Here is a 22856-nt window from a genome sequence, read left to right as displayed (position 1 = left end):
GTATCTTGTCCCTAGTTATGTGTGGTTGGTTGCAATTGAGACTCAAAAATGTCAGTGAAAATTTCTTTCAGCAGGTAGACACCGTGCGTTCCAGCTTGGGACGGATACGCCTGCTCCTGGAAGTGTTACCTGACTTGTTTGTTTGCGTGTGTGCGGACAGCGAACCTGCACGCGAAGGACGACCTGGCGCGGGAGGAGGCCGTGTTCGCGTGCCGCAGCCTCGCGCAGCAGTGCAGCGACGCCGGCGCGCTGGAGTCCCTCCTGCAGCACCTGTTCGACGTGTTCCACGGCTCCGAGGGCAAGCTCACCGTCGCCACCCACAAGATCAGTGTGCTGGAGGTGGGTTCATTGTGTCAGGCGACATTCCACATTCTATGGATTTACGATATACAGTAGAACCCTGTTATAATGTTTTTCAAGGGAGTACAAGAAAAAAACATTATAAGCAGGAAAACGTTATAAGCAGGAAATCTCAATTTAGCACTTAACAATGTTCGAGCTTTGTACCAATGGACTCACCAAGCTATGTAAACAACTTTAATGTTAAAACCAAAGATAGTATACTTGATACATGAATTTTCTGAAACAAGCCAACAATTTTTCAACTTCGTCTTGTTCCCTGGTTAAATTTTGTTTGTCTTTAAAAATACACTGCCACATTTTTTTGTAAAATTGTCTCACGATTCATGACGACAACATTAAGAGTGAGAATGTCTACTCCTTCGCCACCTGAAAATGTTTAATTTTGGGATTCCTACGTATGAATGAAAAAAAAAATTATTTGTAAGCAATAGAAAACACTTTTAGTTATGCCTTGCTCAATGGTTGGCAACTTAAATATCGTAGGACTATGTACATGCATCTGAATACCCACTGGAATGGCAAGGAAGAGAAGAGTTGACTAAGGGTGCCAACTGACACGTAACTATGAACATTGTGTACCTTCAGTATATTGCATAAAATTGTATTTTAACAAACTTCATGTATTGTATGGCAGTGATTGTAAACATAAACATACATAAAGGAAACTTTTTATCGTAAGTGTTGGAATAATTTGGTTTTAAAACATTTTTTCCCCATTTATTTAATGTTAGAAAGCAAACATTATAAGCAGGAAATTACACTATTTATGAACGTTATATGCAGGAAATAAATACATTGTCCTTATGGGGGAAATATTGGGACTTTAAAAATATGACATTATAAGCAGGAAAACATTACCGTATTTACTCGTGTATAGCGCGCCCTCGTGTATAGCGCGCACCACGATTTTTGCAACTAATTCCAAAGAGAAAAAAAATTGAAATTTTTTTTTCCCCCATAAATAAATTTTACTAACATTTTGTGGTACCTGATTATTTAAATTGATGTGTGGTGATGCGTCAGGAAAATACATAAACTCTGCTGTCTAAACGGAAGATAATGAAGCGCTATATCGTCACAACTGGTACGTGGAAGGAAGGAAGGGAGGGAGGCGTGCCGCGCTACGTTGCTAAGCTGGCGCGGAGAACTTGATGACTCACCGGTGAGGAATGGAGGAAGCGAAGAAGTTGCCGGGGGGGGGGGGGGGGAACTGGTGACAACATTCTCTCTTTCTCTCTCTCTCTTTTTACTAGCTTCTGAGCTGGCTTTCTGTAAAGGGGGGAGGTCTAAAAATAAACAAGAGACCATGATGTGCGAGCTTGCGCGCGCGTGTGCGTGTGTGTGTGTGTGTGTGTGTGTGAAACAGAGGCCTTGTTGCTTGTGCGTATGTGTGGGGGCTGGCCAGAAACGTCACCCGTCACCCGGCAGTTAACGACTTCCACTCCCCCCCCCCCCCCCCCCCCAAAAAAAATTTTTTTTCCCGTGTATAGCGCGCATCCTTATTTTTTTCCTTTACTTGAGGGGAAAAAAGGGCGCGCTATACACGAGTATATACGGTATATGCAGGAACATTATAACAGGGTTCTACTGTAATAAAAACCAATATCCCTAGAAAAAGTTGAAAAAAATTTCATCCTTTCAAGTGTCACCCATATTTTCTATATATACTTGTGTATAGTTCTGTATGCATCTTTTACTCGGATTTTTTTGAAATAATTTTTTGTGATTTCAAGGCTATACTTTATACATGAATTTTGTTTTCGTTAAATAGTTAAAAGGCAATGGGAACAGCTTAGTTAGAAACCACATGCTCTGCCTTGTAGCTGTGCCACTTAAGCCACCTTAGGGATACTGTTAATTACTGCCTCTCTAAACTCTGCTTAGTTGAAAAACTTCATGATCTGCTCGTGAGATGTGTCACTTGTGCCCACTTTAGTCCGCTCTTGTTTACGGCTTTCTGAACCATGGTTTTGGGGTCTATGGGCCTTGAAACGAAAAGCTATGTAAAAAATTTTCCGAAAGTGGCACCATGATAACTGCTAAAGTAGGTAGTATTTTTTTTTGAAATCCACATGATGCCCGGTAACTGTATTGTTTGACTGTCAGTGCCAACAACAATTCATAAACTCCATTTTCAACCTAGTTTATAGTGTTTATAAGCAATGCATTTATGTTGTACGATAATGAGTAATGACTCTTGATCGAAATGATCTAAATTGAGATCAAGAGTTATACGAAGTGATATGTAACAGCTTCACTACACTTTGAATATGAACAAAGGTTATTTTGTTTTAACCCTTATTTAAAATCAAAATGAATGCTAACAGTAAATTATTCCTGTTAATATTTGAAATTTTGAATACTTGCCCGGGCTGATAACGATGTGAAGTGATCACGCAGTTACTACAGTGATGTTGTCGTTGCAGGGAGCAGGAAGCCTCAGCCACAATGCCGTCACGGGGAGCAGTGTGTACAAGCTGGCATCCTTTGCTGCTGATCATTTCATCAAGGTTCTGGAAATTGAAGGTACATAGATGGCTCGGCCGTGTGCACTGACACGTACCTAGTACAGTGATGCTTCTCAACGCTTGCACTACTGTTTTGAATACTCTTCTTCAGAATCTACCAGAGGAACAGTTCATTTTTTTAGTTTTATAGGCATGTTGTGCATATGTGCAAGTGGAGTCAGACAGTACGTACAGTGTTTGCCAAAGAGTGATGATGACAGTGTGACATTTCAGACTGGCCCAGTAAGGCCGATATACTGCGTTACTAAAATGCCTCAACTCTTAAAAAAAAAAAATATTTCGTAAAATTGGGGTGGCAGTGGCCTGCAATGCCACCCACGCTTGATGTTTCAAGTCTAGAAAAATTGTAAACGTCAGGGTATTTCGAATTTCCAAGCTTGTAGCAATCCCTGTATTAGTAAGTTAATTCACCATAATTTGCCACTGGACTCCAAAATATTCTGAGCTTAGCATATTTGATAGATAATATTTTATTGTAATTTTTTTTTTAAATCAGTAATATATTTTAACATATCAATTAATTAGCTATTTTCTTATTATGTAATTGGATGGTTTTTATCAAAACTGTTAAACCTAGAAATAAGAGTGTTATAATCACAAACTTTTTCCTTTTTGGTGTCGCAGTATTTTCTTGGAAATACCGTAATACTGAACAATCTGATTTTGGTTTTTATTATGAATAAATTTTTCTTATGTGGTTAACAGTTCCTCTCGTTGAATTTTTAAAATTTTCATTATGCATTGTTGTAATGTAACAAGTTATACCTAATTATGTGTTATTTGTAGGTTTCAAGACGCCAGGTAGTTAAATCAGAATACTTACTTCAAAGCTGAGTTTCTTGTTTGTGTTTATTTTTTTACCAGAAGAAATGTAATAGTGTTGATTAAATTTTTGGGTTTATTGAGACCTAAGTAGTTTGAAGCCTTGCGTCAGTTTATAGTCGCACATTAAGTAAACTTAGTCTGTAACTGTCTTATTTGAATCATGTGGATAATATCTCTAAAAAGGTTTTAGCGTTCTTATGCAAAAGTCAGCACCTTCCTGTGAATTGGAAATTACGTATTGTATGTATTATTATATTTGTCTTATTAAGCATAAAAAATGATCGTGTGGTATAAAAAGTGGTAAGAAAATTTTTATTTAAATGTCTTGAAAAAGTTCTAATCTAAAAAATAGTCTGAAAATATTTTACTGGTATTTTTAGCCACCCTGACGATGTACTCTTTTAATTTGCTGTCTAGAGGTCGTAATACCTGACATTGCCCTAAAGTACAAGCTATGAGCTATTCAGATGTTTCCATTGCTGGTGTTTGTGCAGGAAGGTATAAGCTTGAGGTCACCGCCTCCCTCTTGTGATTAGATCTTCCTCCACCTGTGTTGTGATCATTTGCAAACTAGATAAACTTCTGCATGCACCATTGTTTCAGTTGGTCTTCTCCAGTGACTTGTGACTTAGAACTGAGGATGTGTGTGTGTGTTATGTTTTGCCAGTTCATGAGAAAACACTCATCCAAGCACTCGAAATGTTCTCCTTGTGGTGCGCCAAGTTCAGTAATGAAGTTCCGAGCAAGGTTGTCGAATGGTTGAAGGTTAGTTATGTATAATTCATCTTTATTAAAATAGGTATTAGTATTTATTCTTCATCAACTGTGTATCAGAGTAATATCCCATTAAAGCAAAGGGTGAAGATAAATGATTCAGGTAGTTGATTGAACAATGAAATTACAGGATTTCATTGTACATATGGATTCACTGGTCTAACTTAACTTATAGTTATAACCAATTCAGTTTTCAATAATAATAGAAAAAAAGGACCAGGAAATAAAATTTGTTACAGATTAATACGGGTGTGCGAATAGTGAATTGTGATGGTCGAATATTTTCGAATCAAATAGTAAAATTTTCGAATAGAATGTGAATAGTTTCGAAGTCGAATAGTTGTAATATATATATATATATATTTTTTAATATGTTACCACACTGAACAATGGCGGGTTTTCATATAATATATTTCGATGGCTTAGAATGAAAACCTTGTATCTCATAAAATGCAAATTTTACAGCAGAGACAAAAACGGTTTCTTTCGTTCCCCTACTGATATACGTGGTTTTTTTTTCTCCCGATAGAAAGCAGTAGGATGCACATTTTATTTCTTTCAGCCAAACATTTTGTGAGACACAAGGTTTTCCAGCCAAAACATAAAAAACGTATTTTCGTCCAAAAATTGAGATACGAGGTTTTCATTCGAAGCCATCGATTTAGTTTATACAAGATATTTTCTGTGAATGAAACCACAAAAAAAAAAAGGTTCACTTAGTATTTTTAAGAGTTATTGAGGAAATGAATTTTTATTTCATATATAATAATATTTAATAATTGTTATCTATTGTTTTTCCTTTTGGTTACCACAATGGAAAAATTTGGATAAAAAAAAATGAGTAGCATGGGAAATTAATTTCATTGTACTTCTAATATAATGACTGGAAAAACTCCGTGATTGTCAATACTCAATATGAGTATATAAAAAGGTTATAATTGAATAAAATATTTGAAACCGTTAATTTTAACGGTTTTGTAAACTATTGCAACCGTTCATCAAAACTGCGATAGTCGTTGGCATTCCTGCTAACTATATTCGTTTGGAAATGGTTTAGTGTTTATGTTTACCGACTGGCTTTTGAAACAATTTGGTTTAATGTAGGATGATTTTGGTTTGGTTTTTTTTCTTGAAATGAACCTTTTAAAAATACATTGCGTTTATGTAAGTAAGAATGTATAAATACTTTGGAAATTACATTAGAAGATGGTGAAAACAGAAGCTCTTGAAACCACCACGAGAAAAAAAAAATAACAGCCATGTAAATACAGTCGTGGTCCGAATATAAGGCGACCATTTTTACATAAATAAGAGATGAGAAAATTGGAAGTCGCCTTATTTTCGCACCCACGACGTCAGCACCGCAAACATTAATTCCAAGCTGAAAGCTACATTAGAAACATTGTTAAACAAAATGTTCACGATTTTTTATATTAACTAAAACTTTGTTACCTCACACGGGGAAAACCATAAATCCACCCAATATTGCAGTAATTCACAATTGTTTAAAGTTGAAAATTAAAATATTTGTTCTTGAGTAAAAATGTGTATGTTGAAGCATCTCAAAATGGCAACCTTTTATTACACAATTCATATTTGTACTTTGTGTACAATCGAGTGTTAACATTGACGGTAATTTAATTTCATATATTTAACGGAAATATTTGTACTAAAATATCACAGCTATTTTCAGAACGATTTGTTTACGTTTACAAATAGAAAATGTTAAGAACATTTTGGATGTAATGTTTGGAAATTCACGGCTGCCAACTGTCTTTCCACAATATTTCTTTGTTGTAAAACGAACATTGCCGAACACGCACGAAGACGCCATATTTACAGGAATTTGGTACGTTGCTTCAAAAACTATTTTAATAATTTCACAGTAATCCACTCTTTATTTATGTAAAAACCATTCAAACAACATGATTATTCTTTAAAATTCATAGGACAGAGACTCTCTGTCAGAGAGTAATATGGACAAATCTTCGCGGTCACGTCACCGAAGTTATTCATGGCCATATGCTTCACCATGGCATCTAGCCACTTGTTTTGTTCCGGCCAGCTGAATTCTTTGTTTGCTTTGTTACGTTTAACATACAATACGTAGCTTAAGTGAAACGGAAAGTTAAATGCGGTATACATAAATGCATAAAGGATTTATCAACACAAAATGTATGTCTAATGAATTTTCACGTTAATTTCTACCAAAATTATTTTTACATTTGTTTGGTCTCCTGAAACTGCAGGTCGCCATATATTTGGGCCAATACGGTATTCACAATTTTAAATTTTGCTATTCGACTTACGAATGCGAATAGTTCGTCAGTTACTATTCGCAACTATTCGTGTTTACGAATATTCACACACCCCTACAGATTAACGACATTATGAAAGCTATAGTAACATACAATTGTTTCCTTCTCAGACTAATTAATAAAGGCTGATAGTTAAAACCTAGAAATATATATTGGTTCTTGATTGTCACAATGAAATGTTCATGGCATGTGAAAATCAAATAATTTATAAAACATTTGATTGATTGCAATAAACTTAAAAGTAAAGTTGATAAAACAGATTTGAATTACCATCTGTTATTTTTACAGTTACTGAAAGTTGCCTATAATTAATAATAAATGATTTATTAAACAAAATTAGTACATCATTAATATTACACTAAGTTTATGGCATGTGAATTTTTTCTTGTTGTTGACATTTTGGTTCTCATCGTGTTTACATGTTTAAAACTAATACTGCTGTGCTGGACACAGATAGTAACGTGGGTTTATGTGATACATTCTCAGAAAGGCACCAGCCTGAAGACATCTACAGCGGCAGTTCGCACGGCATACATCAGTTGCATGTCCGCATGCTTCAATGGCAACACCCTGTCGCAAGGAGTGGAGCTTGTACCTCATCTTTTGAAAACTGTGGAGAAGGCAGTTGCCCAGCCGACGCAGGTAGGCTATCATCACCAATGTTTTTCTGTGCATTTTGTAGGTTAGTAGAACCTCTTTTAAAGTCAGAGGGTTGATCAGGGGGTAGCCAAAAATTTCGAGAAAATCTGTACGAAAACTTTTTGCAATTGCAGGTTGACGAAGAAAGCATGCCAAGTTCCTTTATTCTCGCGTACGTGGAGGCAAGCTCACGATAGGAGCACCACATATTCACTTGCGAAATAGGGACCACATTTACCGTAATATACCAACCACAATCTTTTGTAAAACGTGTGCTGGAAAAAAACATGGTGCGCTGCTTATTCACAACTTGTCGGTGCTGCATGACAGTACTGCATACCACAAGTCATGGCGTAGGGTAACCTGCTGCTGTTATTGTACAGAGACAAACATGTGTCGTTTGCGAATGCTGTACTGTGAGAAATATGTGGCAATGATCATTAACGCCTGTTAAAAAACTTAAAATAATTGAAGTAGCTGAGTAAAATGGAAATTGTGCTGTGGAAAGACAGTAGGTACATTATCATGGAAAGTTGTTGTGTATGTAACTGTGTTTAGGGGAGGGGGGATATAATTTGTTATTGAGCGATGGTGGCATCGCAAGTGTAACTTATTTAAAGGTGTGAATATTTTGAGTGTGCTTTTCTGTTAATTTTCCACTGTATTGAGTTAATGATATTTGTAACATAGGATTGAGTTCGGTCCTTCGTTGCCGAAATGTTAATGGTGCTTCACTGGAGTAAACAAAAACAACTAAGTTTGGTAGCTATGTATTTTACATTCATGATGCTTTTGTTTCCCTGCATTGACACATTATCAATATCATTCACAGCTTACCCATAAATAAAGTATTTAATACCTTATATTAGACATGTGCGAGAAAGACTTTTTTGAATTCGAGACGAGATCGAGAAAGCAATTTAAAAATTCTCGAGAATCGAGTCGAGATCGAGAAATCTGTACTTTAGTTAGGATAATATGATCCAAAAAAGTAAAACTCAATAATCTGACAAACATACATGTTCGCATCACGCGAAATAATTGACTGTACAAACAACGATTGCAACGGATTGCGTTACGAGACGAAAAACAATGGTGAGCGGGCCCGATAGCCACACTTACCATCACGAAAGCACACGATGAACTGACTTCCTGACGGAAGTTCGACGCGCTGCCAACCTTGGAAGCGTTGCCAACTCTGGAACCATGGTGGCCAACTGTGAAGGGGTGGCGCTGCTACTTGTGCAGCGCGGGAATTCAAATGTTCGAATGTTCAGTCTCAAATTTGTTGCACACGTAAAGTCAGCAAAAATACTTAAATACCTATGTACACTATACACACTCCAAACATTCCGCCCACCTTGAAATGACCCATTTCAACACTACTCAAGAGGCAATGGGCACAACTTCACTACAGGGCGTTTTAGACTCCCAGAGGTGGTACACACTGTAGCGACCCTAGGCACACCATCAGATCCAGGATGAAGATGCAGGACGCGTCCCAACTTCCATTGCAGGGGGGGTACTCTATCTTCCTTTATCAACACCAATTGGTTTGGTGTGATAGCTATCGTTTGATCTTGCCACTTCGAACGCTGCTGCAGTGTGTGCAGATATTCGCGGTGCCACCGGTGCCAAAAGTCCTGATGCAACCGCGATACTAGTTGCCAACGCTGCAGTCTGTTAAGTTGTACCTGTTCCAATTCGGGTTCAGGATGCGACACCAGCGGCTCCATGGTCAAGAAGTGTCCTGGGGTGAGAGCACGCAGATCATTGGGATCGGAACTTAATGGACAAAGTGGCCTAGAATTCAGTATGGCCTCCACTTGGACCACGACCGTGTAGAGCTCCTCAAAGCTGAGAATCTGTTCACCAATGACCCGATTTAAATGTGACTTGAACGCCTTAACTGCAGCCTCCCACAAGCCTCCGAAATGAGGAGCGGCTGGAGGGTTGAAGTGCCACCTCACTCCAAAAGGAGCCAAACAATCCACTATGGTCTGCTGATGCGATGAGGATGACAACATGCGTTGCAGTTCTGTCAGCTGGTTGTGGGCTCCAACAAAGTTCGTCCCGCAATCGCTATAGAGGTCAGAGGATCTCCCTCTGCGGGCGATGAAACGTTTGTATGCAGCAAGGAACACCTCAGTCGACAGGTCAGACGCCAATTCCACATGAACCGCCTTAGTGGTACAACATACAAATATACACAGATAGGCCTTCAACAGAGTGACTTTGCGCACACGAGCCAGTTTTATGAAAAAGGGGCCAAGGTAATCCACGCCGGCCTTCGAAAATGGTTTCACTTGCTGAACTCTCATGGCCGGGAGACTTCCCATGAGGGGTGTGAAAGTGGGTGGCTGTGCCTTGAAACACTTCAAGCAGCGGTGAACACAGCTGGTGATTGCCTGCTTATCTGAGAGAATCCAAAATTTCTCTCTAAGAATACTTTGAAGTGCTTGTATCCCGGGATGTTGATTGACGTTGTGATAGTGTTGTATAATCCTGCTCGTCAAGGGGTTTGATTTAGGAAGCAAGGCCGGGTGTTTGTGTTGAAACGGGAGCTTCGACTGGTCAAGCCTGCCACCCACCCTAAGAAACCCATCAGAGTCGAGGAAAGGATGAAGCTTCCGTATCTGTGGTGAGGTTCGCTTATTCTTTCTCAAAGAGGCCAGGTCATCTTTGAACACCATCGACTGAACTCGAAGTATCCAGAAATTTAAGGCAGTCTCCAACTCACGAGGACACGGGGTCCCTGATTCACGAGCACTTTGTGAGTGACGACAATTAGCAACAAAACGCAGAATATAGGCAGTCACTCTCAGTAACTTCATTAGACTGCTGAAACGTTCGACCAGTGAATCAATGTCTTCAGTATACAGAATAGTTGCCAATGCCAACGACTTCTTCTCCTGTTGGACCAAATCGGAAATGTCACTACACGAAGCACTTGCAGGCCATTCATCTGCAGGTAACGTCAACCATGCAGGGCCTGTCCACCAAAGGTGGTGGTCAAGTATCTGGGCAGGTAACAATCCACGTGAGCCACAGTCAGCAGGGTTGTGTTCTGAACGCACGTGCCTCCACCAACTTGAAGGGGTCAGGTCCTGAATCTCACTAACCCTATTTGCCACAAATGTTTTTAACTCATGAGATGAAGAGTGGATCCACGCTAGGGCTACTTGTGAATCAGTCCAGGCAACAATGGAGGTGAATTCAAGTTCCATTCCATGCACATTTATCATGTGACGAAGCAACCGAGACAAGAGAAGAGCTCCACACAACTCCAACCGAGGTAGAGACTGGGCCTTGACAGGGGCTACTTTAGATTTGCCAGCGAGCAGGTGTTCCGTGATTGTCCCATCAACATCAACCACACGAAGGTAGACACTTGCTGCATAACCCAATTCTGAACTGTCTGAAAATCCATGAAGTTGATAGGAACAGCCCTGTTTTCCCCTGACAAGGCGAGAGATGTTGAGTGCAGACAGAAGAGGGAGTTGGCTGTTGAACTTGTTCCAGCTGTCTAATATGTTTGGTGGTGGTTTTGCATCCCAGTCGAGATTTTGAACCCAAAGGACTTGAATGAGACATTTTGCAAACATGCTGATAGGTGTCAACCAACCGAGAGGATCGAAAATCCTTGCCACATTCGATAAAATTGTCCTTTTTGTCGCAGGGCAGGCGCTGGCTCGGACCTTGTATGAATATGTGTCGGAGGTGGGGTTCCACTGTAGTCCCAGTACCTTGATTACAGTGCAGCTGTCCTGATCCAAGGCTAACGGTTGGAGGGTTTCAATATCCTCAGCAGGAAGCCAATTCAGGAGTGTCGGATGGTTGCTCATGAATTTTCGGAGTTGAAATCCCCCTTTCGCTAAAAGCTTGATGAGCTCTTGCTGCATGGCCACTGCAGAGTCCACAGACGGCGCACCCGTAACAACATCGTCCACATAAACATCCGACAACAACACTCGAGAGGCAGTGGGAAATTGTTCTCTCTCATCTTCAGCCAGCTGCTTAAGAGTGCGGAGTGCCAAGAATGGGGCTGAAGACACTCCATAGGTCACAGTTTTCAGCCTGTAGTCCTGGACTGGAGCTGCGTCACTAGAGCGCCACACAATACGTTGATAATCCTGATGATGACGATGGACATGGATCTGGCGATACATTTGTTTTTCGTCTGCCGTGAAAACTACAACATGTAGACGAAAGCTCAATAGTAGATTAAAAATATCTTGCTGCAATTTTGGCCCTGTTAACAAAGTATCATTAAGCGACACACCTGTGGAACTCTTGGCTGATGCATCAAAAACAACGCGCACCTTTGTAGTGGAGCTGTCTGGTTTCACGACAGCGTGGTGAGGTATATAGAAGGCATGGGCACAGTCCATTTCTGTCTCAGCGACTCTTTCCATGTTGCCCATCGCGAGATAATCCTCCATAAACTCGGAATACTTCTGCTTGAGGGCAGGGTCCCCTTTGAGACGTCTTTCCAGGCGAAGCAACAGATTAATGGCTTGAGGTCTAGAGGACCCTAACTCTGGCTCAGGCTGACAAAACGGTAACGCAACGCTGTACCGGCCGGTCTCATGCCTTGTGTAAGACTTCACAAACAGCTCTTCACAGTGTACATCCTCGGGAGACTGATGCTTCACAAGGTGAAATTCTTCAATCTCCCAAAACCTTCTCATGACATCAGGTAATGGGATGAGAGGTCACCAGCAAAACACAAAGGGATGTCATGTTGGTTGAAGTCTGTTCAATTTTCACCTTCCCCATCAGGATCCAACCTAGTACAGAGTCTAGAGCCACTGGAGACCCATCAATCTTTCCACCTTTCATTAAATACGGAACCAGGTCAGCACCAATAAGTAGGTCGACTGGACCAGGAGTGTCAAAGGCAGGATCAGCAAGGTGCAAGTGTGCCACAGATTTACGAACCCTATCAGACAACTTTGTACCTGGCACGCTACTGGTTATACGAGGAAGCACAAAAACATCCAGCGCAAACTGAGACGCTAAGATGCCAACTGGTGTGATAACAACTGAAACATAGGATTTGGCCACATTGACAGGGGTGTTGGATAAGCCCTGTATGGGCAAATGCGCCCCCCTTTTTGTTAACCGCAGGTTCTGAACACACTTCTCTGAAATGAAGCTAGCTTGGCTAGCAGTGTCAAGCAGTGCCCGAACAACAAATGGTGTACCAGTGCGGTCGAGGATGTTTACCTGAGCAGTTGACAACAGGACAGTCTTAGAACAGCTCGGGGCTGCGGCGGTAACGGCAACTGTCGCAGAATTAGCTTCTGTTGACAAAGCATTGAAGCCTTCTGGAGATGCACAGCTGCCTTCGGGTGGTTGCTGCTTAAAATGTAACAAAGTATGGTGGCGAGCTCCACAATGACGACATGCTGACGATGGACAACCTTTGGCTCGATGTGCAGGCGAAAGACAATTCAAGCACAGATCCTGTCTTTTCACAATGGTATACCTATCTTTAGGGTCACTTTGATTAAACTTACTGCATTTTACAAGAGCATGTGGGCCACCACACAGACCGCAGGTCTGTGAGGAGCTGACTAAACTATTCAGCGCTTGACCACGAGATTGTTTCCAGCCAGCGAATGGTGGAGAAGATTTTCTCATGGGCGGCTGCAGTCCTGACGACTTACCACGTGACTGAGCAACAGCCTCCTGAGCGCGACAGTGCTTTTCCAAAAACTTTACGAAATCACTCACTGTAGGGAACTCATTAGTAAGCGACATTTCCCACTGTGTCTGAAGAAAAGAATCTAAGCGCTTGCATAGGATAGGAAGCAGGATCAAGTCCCACTGAGTCACTGGCACATCCAGTGCCGTCAGGGCAGAAATGCTCTCAGTGATGTTTGTCAACAATTGGCGTAGTGCTTTAGGTGAGTCAGAGGTAACAGCTGGTGCGTGCAAGAGTGCATCTACGTGTATTGCCACGACAAGTCGCTTATTTTCATACCGCCCTGCGAGTAGCTTCCAGGCCACATCAAAGTTGGCATTGGACATTGTCAAGGAACTGATCATCCCTAAAGGCTCTCCACTGAGGGCAGATCTCAGATAGGCTAACTTTTCTACAGGGGAAAGCTCACTATTATTGGTGATAAGTGTACTGAACAAGTTCGAAAAGTTGGGCCATTGCTGTGGACTACCATCAAAACTTGGAAGTGATATCTTCGGCAGGGCCACACGTGCAGGGATGTAGCTAGGAAAATGTGAGTGTGGGTTGCCTGCAAAAAAATGGCGACACAGCAAATTAAATACCACAACTTTAACGTCAATTGTTTTAGGAAAAACAACACCCCCGTTTAAATTTAACCAAATTTTCTCAACCATCGTTAACGTTCACTTCTATTTCAAGCGAATTCTTCTGTTCTTCTGTGCTGCCCAATGCTGAACTGCAGTTTTAAATGGGTTGTCTTGGACATCTGGACCTTCCAGCGAAATGCGAAGCAGGGAATCAAGCGTGAACTCACTCAGTCTGTTTCTCAAGTCAGTTTTTATGAGCTTCATTTGAGAGAAATCTCTCTCACAGTCAGCTGTGTGAAGTGGAATGACTCTGTACACTTGTGCGAGTTTGGCTATATTTGGAACCAAACTGCCAATTGTTTTGTCAGTGCAAAGAAAGTGGACCACTTCTGTACAAGTCTTTTTCCTGTGGTTATCAGCCATGTATTGCTTGATTTCACACCATTCTTGTAGGCAAAGTCTTGATTCTAATCCAAATCTTGCAGACAACAGTTTTATAGCTTCTGTTCCATACACATCAAAGCGATGGTCATGAGGAGATGGAAGATGTGTAGGGTTAAAAATGGAAAAACATGTTAGAATGTCACAATCGGTAAATCTGACTTGAATGTTTTCAATTAGTGTTTGGAGGTACTGTAATTTAATGTTCTTGAAATGAGCAGCATTTGTTGGCTTGGTGTGAACTGAGACACCTTTACTTGCACACATTTCCAAATATGATGCAATTTCCCTCTCATTTAATCCTTCAAAATCTTTCAGTCTCTGAAGTTTGTTGATGGTTGAATCTACAAAAGACCTATCCACTCTGACACTCATACAACAGATTAATGTTTTAGTATAGGCCTACATGTCACTTTTGATGCTGCAATAGAGTGGTTTGCTTGTCACTTAACACGGAAGATAGGAAGGTCCTTTGTTGACGCCTGGCGGCACTGTTATCTCTAAATCATCAGACGCGCGGCGGCAAACGAGCCAGGCTAGGCGGCACGGAGTGTTTGACCTTGTCTTTGTCCCTCCAACGTAAGGAAAGAGGGGGAGGAATGGTTGCCTAGCAACGTAGAGACTTGGGGTGGGAAGGAAGTAGCAGAGAGCTTCTCTGCAGCGGCACATCACACGCAGCAAGACTGTCTAAAAATAGCTCATCCCCCTTCCATATTCACTCCTCCAGCTCCGGCCAGGCGGCAAAAACTGCTTAGCGCAACAAGGAGATAACATTCCTTGCCATACATCCAGGAATAGAGATATGGTTTTTAGATAAAATTAGTGTGGGTCGGCGATTTCCGAGTGTGGGTTTCACCGCCCCATGCCGCCCCATGTGGCTACATCCCTGCACGTGGTTTGCTCACCTGAGACTGTGGTTGGCTGGAGGGCTGTACCTTTGAGTCCTCTATGCCGGCTACAACGGCCCTGATTTGGAAGTATTTATCATCGAAAGCTTCCATGCGAGAAGCGTGCTCAGCTATGTCCACATCTGTTTCGCCGATGGCTGCTTCCACCGCGACGCAGTCAGTTTCGAACTGCTCCTTTATGTTTTCCAAGTCGCGCACTGTTGCAAGAAATAAGTTTCTTTGCGAGGGGTCCTCACGCGCGCTTTGAGAAAGGTCAAATGCCCGCTTCAGGTGACTCTCTGCGATGCGCACGCGTATCAGCGCTGACCGTTTATCCGCCATAGTAAATACAGTACAACCCGGTTATAACATTCCCGTTTTTAACATTTTCCCGCCTATAACACCATAATTTCATGGTCCCGTCATTTCTCCATTTATCACAATGCTTTAATTTCCCGCCTGTAACAATATTAAAATTTCTACATTCCCGCCTTTAACGTTCAAATTTGCTTTGATAACTGCCACAATTTGCAGTATCCCTTCCTTCAAAGTCATAATTTAGAGCGAAACCATAGCTAGAAAATACAGCACGCATATACAAACATCAGATGTTTACATTTGAGTAGTTCACCATAGACGTGGTACACACGCACTCTACAACTTGCACCGGATCGACTATTAATATGGCGTCCTGTTCGCGCTTGTTAACCTATGACTTGTTCCTTTATACTTTTGATGCGCATTTTGTGCACTGATACATGGTCGGAAACAGTGCTACTGTAGTCTATGGTGCTGTTTTTTGTTTCAAAGGTTCAACACCTTGAGATGGTTAACTGTTCTATGGATATATTCTCGGCTTTTGTTTGTGGTTAACCTTTACCGTAATTATTATTTTTTTTTTTACTTATTGTAGTCATGGTCGTATTTAATTAAAATACGCCGTATTGAAATTTTATTCAGGTTTTTGTACGGCTATGATGGCCGATAAATATAAGCAAAAGTATATTCTGTAGCTGAAAATCAGTTTATTAACCAAGTGGACAGGAACCCCAACAAAACGCGTGTTGTGATTGCAAAAGAGTTGAATATTTCTGTTTAGACTGAACTGTATCGTACAAAACATTTTTTTTTCTTTAGCATATTATTAGGTATTATCTATAAATAAAATTAACCAATTTTCCACTCTATTGCTGTACTTAGTGTATTACTCCTGTATTTTGTGTTGTTTTACCTATACTTTTTAATTTAATCAATCCACGCGTAATTTTTACAAAGTGAAGATGATTTCCTGCTTATAACATTTTCCTGCTTATAACATTTTTTTATGTTGGTCCCTTGGAGAATGTTATAACAGGGTTGTACTGTAGTCACGTAGTACAATGACTCAACACATAACCTAAAACACCACCACGTGAGAAGTATGCCGGTAAATGCTACCTCGGTGACGCACGAGTAACTACAGCGGAGACAAGCTCAACGTTCAACGAAGCACAAAAGGTTAGAGAAAATTACATACCCAAGAAATTTGCCCTACACACAAAAACGTTCACCACGCGGCACACGACACGCCGAAACAACGAAAGCGACGCCGGCACAAATAGATCCGGCCCGGAGGACCAAAATGTTCGCATCACGCGAAATAATTGACTGTACAAACAACGATTGCAACGGATTGCGTTACGAGACGAAAAACAATGGTGAGCGGGCCCGATAGCCACACTTACCATCATGAAAGCACACGATGAACTGACTTCCTGATGGAAGTTCGATGCGCTGCCAACCTTGGAAGCGTTGCCAACTCTGGAACCATGGTGGCCAACTGTGAAGGGGTGGCGCTGCTACTTGTGCAGCGCGGGAATTCAAATGTTCGAATGTTCAGTCTCAAATTTGTTGCACACGTAAAGTCAGCAAAAAATACTTAAATACCTATGTACACTATACACACTCCAAACAATACATAATTATTCAATAATTTTATCAAGTATCCACAATTGCAATTGCAATTACAACTTTACCTTTACACTCAAGTTTATTTGCCTACTGTCGTATGTAAACATACGTTATTGACTCCATAGTCTATACAGTTTCCTTGAGCCATGGACGGTACTTGATCATGAAAGTCTGAACATTCGCCACTATCGATATGTCACTATCGATACGGACCGCAATTTAAACATCATGTTGCTTGTTATATACTGCTGGCCGTGTGTATAACCTAAGGCCATAAAACAAAATGCAATCGCGGAAGAATTCTGCAGTCATGTTTATATTTTTATTTTTTACCGTACCGTTTTACGTTGATACTTGATATTGATACCGAAAATGATTTATTTTTAACTTTAATGTTGGTTTTATTAATGGAAAATAATTATTTTCTTCTGTAATTTAATGTGATAACCACAGCACAATTCATTGTTTACGTTTACCGTTTCATGTAGTGACTTGTGAACGGAAGTTGTTAGTTTTTAACTTTTTAATAATTTATCGTGTATACTAGCGTAACAAGTATATTTTATTTTATTCGATCTACGTTACGTTGAAGATATGTTAATTATTTCAACACGCAACACAAAATGCTGCCTCAATATATTATATTACCTAACCTATTTCTTGTTTACAAAATTCTCGAAAATTCCGAGCCAAAAAAATTATCTCGAGACAAGATCGAGAAAATTTCTGTCTCGACTCGTTCTCGATGATGCCGAGACTCGCACATCACTACCTAATATCTTAAATAATTGTAATTTTACATAAAGTGTGTTACTGAAAATATTAATACATACAATATATAGCAAGTATAAAGAGTGCTGAAAAACATAATTGGCAGACATCGGCATACGGGTTTGTGAATGATATTTCATTTACAGTAATTTATAAATTTATAGTATTATTTCCGTAACAAATGTGTAATATAAACAAAAAATGTGGTTTCAAGTGGTGTTTTGAAAAGTTTTGTGGTAGGTGTATTCCAAACAGCAAATATTTTTGGTTATGATCTAAAAATTAGTGATATGATAGTCTTAATATGTTTATTTTTACAATTTTCTCTGAGATTATTGTGAGGGGCTTAATTATATAGTTTTTTTCTAAATCAGTCCAGATTATCAGAGTTAAAGGGGATGGCCTTAACTAGGTGTTTAAGTTGATTGTTTTCTGTTGTAGTGCTGTGGAGAAGAAGTGAGACGTTAAGGGTGTGAGTGTTGACCAGGTACCCGTCGTGACTGAGGCACTCGCTGCCACCTGCCTCCTCCTCAAGATGGCATCCACGGACTTGTGTCCCGAGAAAAGTCTCAATAACTTGTGGAATATTATCCTGGACATGGACAAGCAGTTATTTATCTCTGAAAAGTTCCTCACGCTCGCCTCTGATGACGGTAAGCAATGTCTGCTTGGTGAAGTCTGTTGTGATTGTTATTATTTTGGACTAAAAATATTTATAGAGTCAAGATTTTATGGAAGCTTTAAATGTTTTTATTTTTTTATTTTATACATAGTGAAAGGTCTTTATTGCATGCTGGATTAGCGGTTTTGCGGAACTATGAAACGTCAATATAGTTTCAACTGGAACACCAAAAAAAAAAAAAAAATGTTTGGTATATAAACGCGTAGATATTAGATGCTCTATAAAGATTAAAATTGGTAAGTAATTCAAAAAAATCATCATGGAAATTTACCATAGGAATGTGAAATGTAACCTGCTATAAAACAGGAAACACGGTACTGAAACAAAAACAGACGCTAACGATAAACGCTAATGAACTCGGGCGTAGCAGCAGTGCGACCTGGCGGCCGAGGTCAGCGGTCTGCATCCACCCGAAGTAGTCTGAACGCAAGTAACTTGATTGGCGCCATGTTACATAATTTGCCGGATGAAAGCTTGTACTGCCCTGTGTGTGTAATGGAGTGGGAATGGTGGTGCGCGGCAGCCCTGCACCTGGTGATGACGCTGTAGAATGTATAATGCCGGATGAAAGCATGTAACGGAGTGTGTGTGTAACGGTGGTGCGCGGCAGCCCTGTACCTGCTGATGACGCTGTAGAATGCCGGATGAAAGCTTGTAACGGAGTGTGTGTGGGTGTAACGGTGTTGCGCGGCAGCCCTGCACCTGGTGATTACGCTGTAGAATGTAGAATGCCGGATGAAAGCTTGTAACGGAGTGTGTGTGGGTGTAACGGTGTTGCGTGGCAGCCCTGCACCTGGTGATGACGCTGTAGAATGTAGAATGCCGGATGAAAGCTTGTAACGGAGTGTGTGTGTGTAACGGTGGTGAGCGGCAGCCCTGCACCTGGTGATTACGCTGTTAAATGCAGAATGCCGGATGAAAGCTTGTAACGGTGGTGCGCGGCAGCCCTGTACCTGCTGATGACGCTGTAGAATGTAGAATACCGGATGAAAGCTTGTAACGGAGTGTGTGTGTGTAACGGTGGTGCGCGGCAGCCCTGCACCTGGTGATGACGCTGTAGAATGTAGAATGCCGGATGAAAGCTTGTAACGGAGTGTGTGTGGGTGTAACGGTGTTGCGCGGCAGCCCTGCACCTGGTGATTACGCTGTAGAATGTAGAATGCCGGATGAAAGCTTGTAACGGAGTGTGTGTGGGTGTAACGGTGTTGCGTGGCAGCCCTGCACCTGGTGATGACGCTGTAGAATGTAGAATGCCGGATGAAAGCTTGTAACGGAGTGTGTGTGTGTAACGGTGGTGCGCGGCAGCCCTGCACCTGGTGATGACGCTGTAGAATGTAGAATGCCGGATGAAAGCTTGTAACGGAGTGTGTGTGTGTAACGGTGGTGCGCGGCAGCCCTGCACCTGGTGATGACGCTGTAGAATGCAGAATGCCGGATGAAAGCTTGTAACGGTGGCGCGCGGCAGCCCTGTACCTGCTGATGACGCTGTAGAATGTAGAATACCGGATGAAAGCTTGTAACGGAGTGTGTGTGTGTAACGGTGGTGCGCGGCAGCCCTGCACCTGGTGATGACGCTGTAGAATGTAGAATGCCGGATGAAAGCTGGTAATGGAGTGTGTGGGAACGGTGTTGCGCGGCAGCCCTGTACCTGGTGATGACGCTGTGCGAGCGCCTGCTGCTGGACCACGAGGAGCGCCTGGACGGGCGCGCGGGCCCCGTGCACAGGGCCGTGCTGTTCTGCCTCACGGCGCCCGGCTCCCGCCTGCGCCTGCGCTGCTGCGCGGCCGCCCGCCGCATGGTGTCTACGCTGGGCGGCACGGCGCTCGCCAGGCTCCTGCTGCGCGAGCTGGCCCGGCAGCTGCGCGACCGCCCCGCCCCCTCCTCCTCCCCGCTCGACCACGACAAGGAGAACCAGGACGGCCCCGACCACGGCGGGGGAGGAGGAGGGGGGCAGGCCCCCGCCAAGGTGCTGGTGGGGTGCATCACCACCATCTGCTCCGGGGTCAACCTGGCGCCCGAGGACGCCCAGACGCTGGCCCAGGACAGCCTCGTCTGCTGCCACGACCCCTCCATAGGTCAGTGCCTTCAGCATTGTGTTCAACTCAATATTTCCATTTTTTTTTCTGTCAATTTATACTAAATTTGTTTATGGAAGTTTTGATTTACATATTAGCTGACTCAGATGTTCATAACTAGAGACCCCGAAAAATGGTGAAGCGCGAAATTCAATAAATTAAAATTTGATACTTTAAACGAATTTTGCGACTTTCCTTTGATTTCGACATAGTCGCGATATTCACGAATTTTCGCGCGAAGTTTACTCTTTTTCGCACAAAATAATGTCCTTATGTCGCAAGTTCTATTTATTTATGCCATCATAAACATAGGCGTGAAATAGACATAGACTGAAAGACTAGTGCCGTGATATTATCTTTGTTTTTACACGTTACTGAAATCACGTTTTTTTATTACTCTGTTTACAAGCAGTAAATATTGCCATCGCAAATGAAAACAAAATGTAACAATCGATATGTGCGCACTACCAACATAACAAAATTGACTGTCCACAGTTTTCGTGTTTTGAATAATGATTGTTTCAGCCGCAAGGCGCACTGGTGTCGATTTTTCTAACCTAATTTAATCGCATGGAGCTAAGATGGCAGTCATTTTTGCATGCACATATCTATGAGTAGGGACCCCAGAAAATGGTGAACAGTGAAATACACGAAATACCGCGAAATTGGGCACTATTTCACCGTTTTCACGAAATCTGCTATTTTTTCACAAAACACGAAACTTTGCGCGAAATCCACGTAATTTCCGTTACCAAGAATGTTTACATTGGTCGGATACTGTAAATAATCTTACTATCGATTGTATTGCTATCGCGTAACAAAATCGATTGTAGTTCCAACATGGCGGCAAACGTGTATATTTACGTTACCGCTATGTAGCAGCGTTACGAACACAATTTTCGTGTAGTTGGTATTAGTTCTCAAAGATTCTAGCGCACAGAAGCGAACACAATATTTACGCCTACATAATAGTTTCATTCTGGCCGAACACAATATTTTTTCGTGTGCGTGCCACTACGGCATAAATGTTTTTACGGTGCAGCTTGCAGTAGTGTTTTTTTTTTATGACGTCTCGGTTACTCGGTATTAATTTCCAAGCATCTGGTTAGTAGTGCTTATTTTTGTGTTAAGATGCCGAAAATATTTACGGTTTTCGATCGAGAACGAGAGATGAAGCAGGAAGGATTTTATATATTTGATGTTAAGGATAAGATAATAATGTGTAAGTTTTGCAACGTTCGTGTGGACTGGATGCGTCGAGACACATGCCTAAAACACGTTTCTAACGCAACTCATAAAAAAAATTATGTGCGGCATCAACGTCGACTACCGGTACTGCAAAACAGACGTCTATAGGAGCTGCTTTACAAACTTCTAAAAACATAGTTGTAAACAAACAACAATTTATAATTGACTTTGTTAAAATGATGGTGGGGGCAAACATACCTTTGGAAAAAGCAGATGACCCAAACATGAGGACCTGGTTAAATAAATATGTTCAAGGTACTGTGGTTCAGTATTTTTATTGCATTTATAATTTTTTTTATTATTTTTTATTTGGTTAGAAATAGATGGAATAGAACAGGCTAGGGGAACACAGGGTTGCTGTAAAGGAGACAAGACCAAGAAGAAAACTAGAAACACTAAAAACTTTTTAGTGTTTGCCAACTGAGTGCATTTAATGTTTAATATTGAAATTTAAAAAAATTTGAAGCAAAACAATCCTCGTTTGCCAATTTCAATTTTAATTTAATGTATCTCACCAAATTTTTACACCGATTTTTAGCACCGCTTGCTTATTTTTACACCGATTTTTTGCACCGCTTTTGTCATTTTTTTACACCGAAATGAGCCAGTTTTATTTACCATTTTCTGGGGTCCCTATCTATGAGTGTTAACAACTACCGTCCACATCATGTAAGTTTTGTAATACAATTGAATTTATGGCAAAGATGCCGAAAACTTGTTTGATCGCGAAAGAGAGATGAAATCAGAGGATTTTGTATTTTTGATTAGCGGGAAAAAATTATGATTTGCAAGTTCTTCAACGTGCGGGTTGATTGGACACGCAAAGACACGTGCAAAAAGAATGTGGCAAATGACACACACAAAACAAAACAAAAAAGATAATTATTTTGTCAAGCATTCTACCATGTCTAAACAAATCTCGATAGGCGACAGTGTGAATGAAGCAAACAAGCTTGAAAGTGCAGAAAACAAGAATTTGTTTCTGATTTTGTTAATATGATGCTGTAAGTTAACATTCCTTTGGAAAAAGCTAATCATCCAGCTATGAGGGAATGGTGTAACACCCATGTTGAAGGTTA

General features: G+C 41.2%; 1 protein-coding gene across 2 annotated transcripts in view; it reads left to right on the top strand.

Moving 5' to 3' along the window:
• Window positions 1–22856, top strand: part of LOC134539814 (stalled ribosome sensor GCN1) — a 151126-nt gene that overhangs the window by 34133 nt on the left and 94137 nt on the right. The window contains exons 6-11 of one of the 2 annotated variants that reach the window (XM_063382099.1): window positions 161–339; window positions 2790–2889; window positions 4384–4481; window positions 7295–7450; window positions 18260–18425; window positions 20095–20529. In XM_063382099.1, coding sequence (XP_063238169.1) covers window positions 161–339; window positions 2790–2889; window positions 4384–4481; window positions 7295–7450; window positions 18260–18425; window positions 20095–20529 — 1134 coding nt within the window. Of the gene's footprint in view, window positions 1–160; window positions 340–2789; window positions 2890–4383; window positions 4482–7294; window positions 7451–15908; window positions 16200–18259; window positions 18426–20094; window positions 20530–22856 lie in introns of those variants that run through there. The other variant, XM_063382100.1, reaches the window with a different exon arrangement.

The sequence above is a fragment of the Bacillus rossius genome, chromosome 16, assembly GCF_032445375.1.
Source record: "Bacillus rossius redtenbacheri isolate Brsri chromosome 16, Brsri_v3, whole genome shotgun sequence".
NCBI lineage: Eukaryota > Metazoa > Arthropoda > Insecta > Phasmatodea > Bacillidae > Bacillus > Bacillus rossius.
The sequence above is the reverse complement of the archived record's forward strand: the minus strand, read 5'-3'. Positions and strand labels throughout refer to the sequence as shown.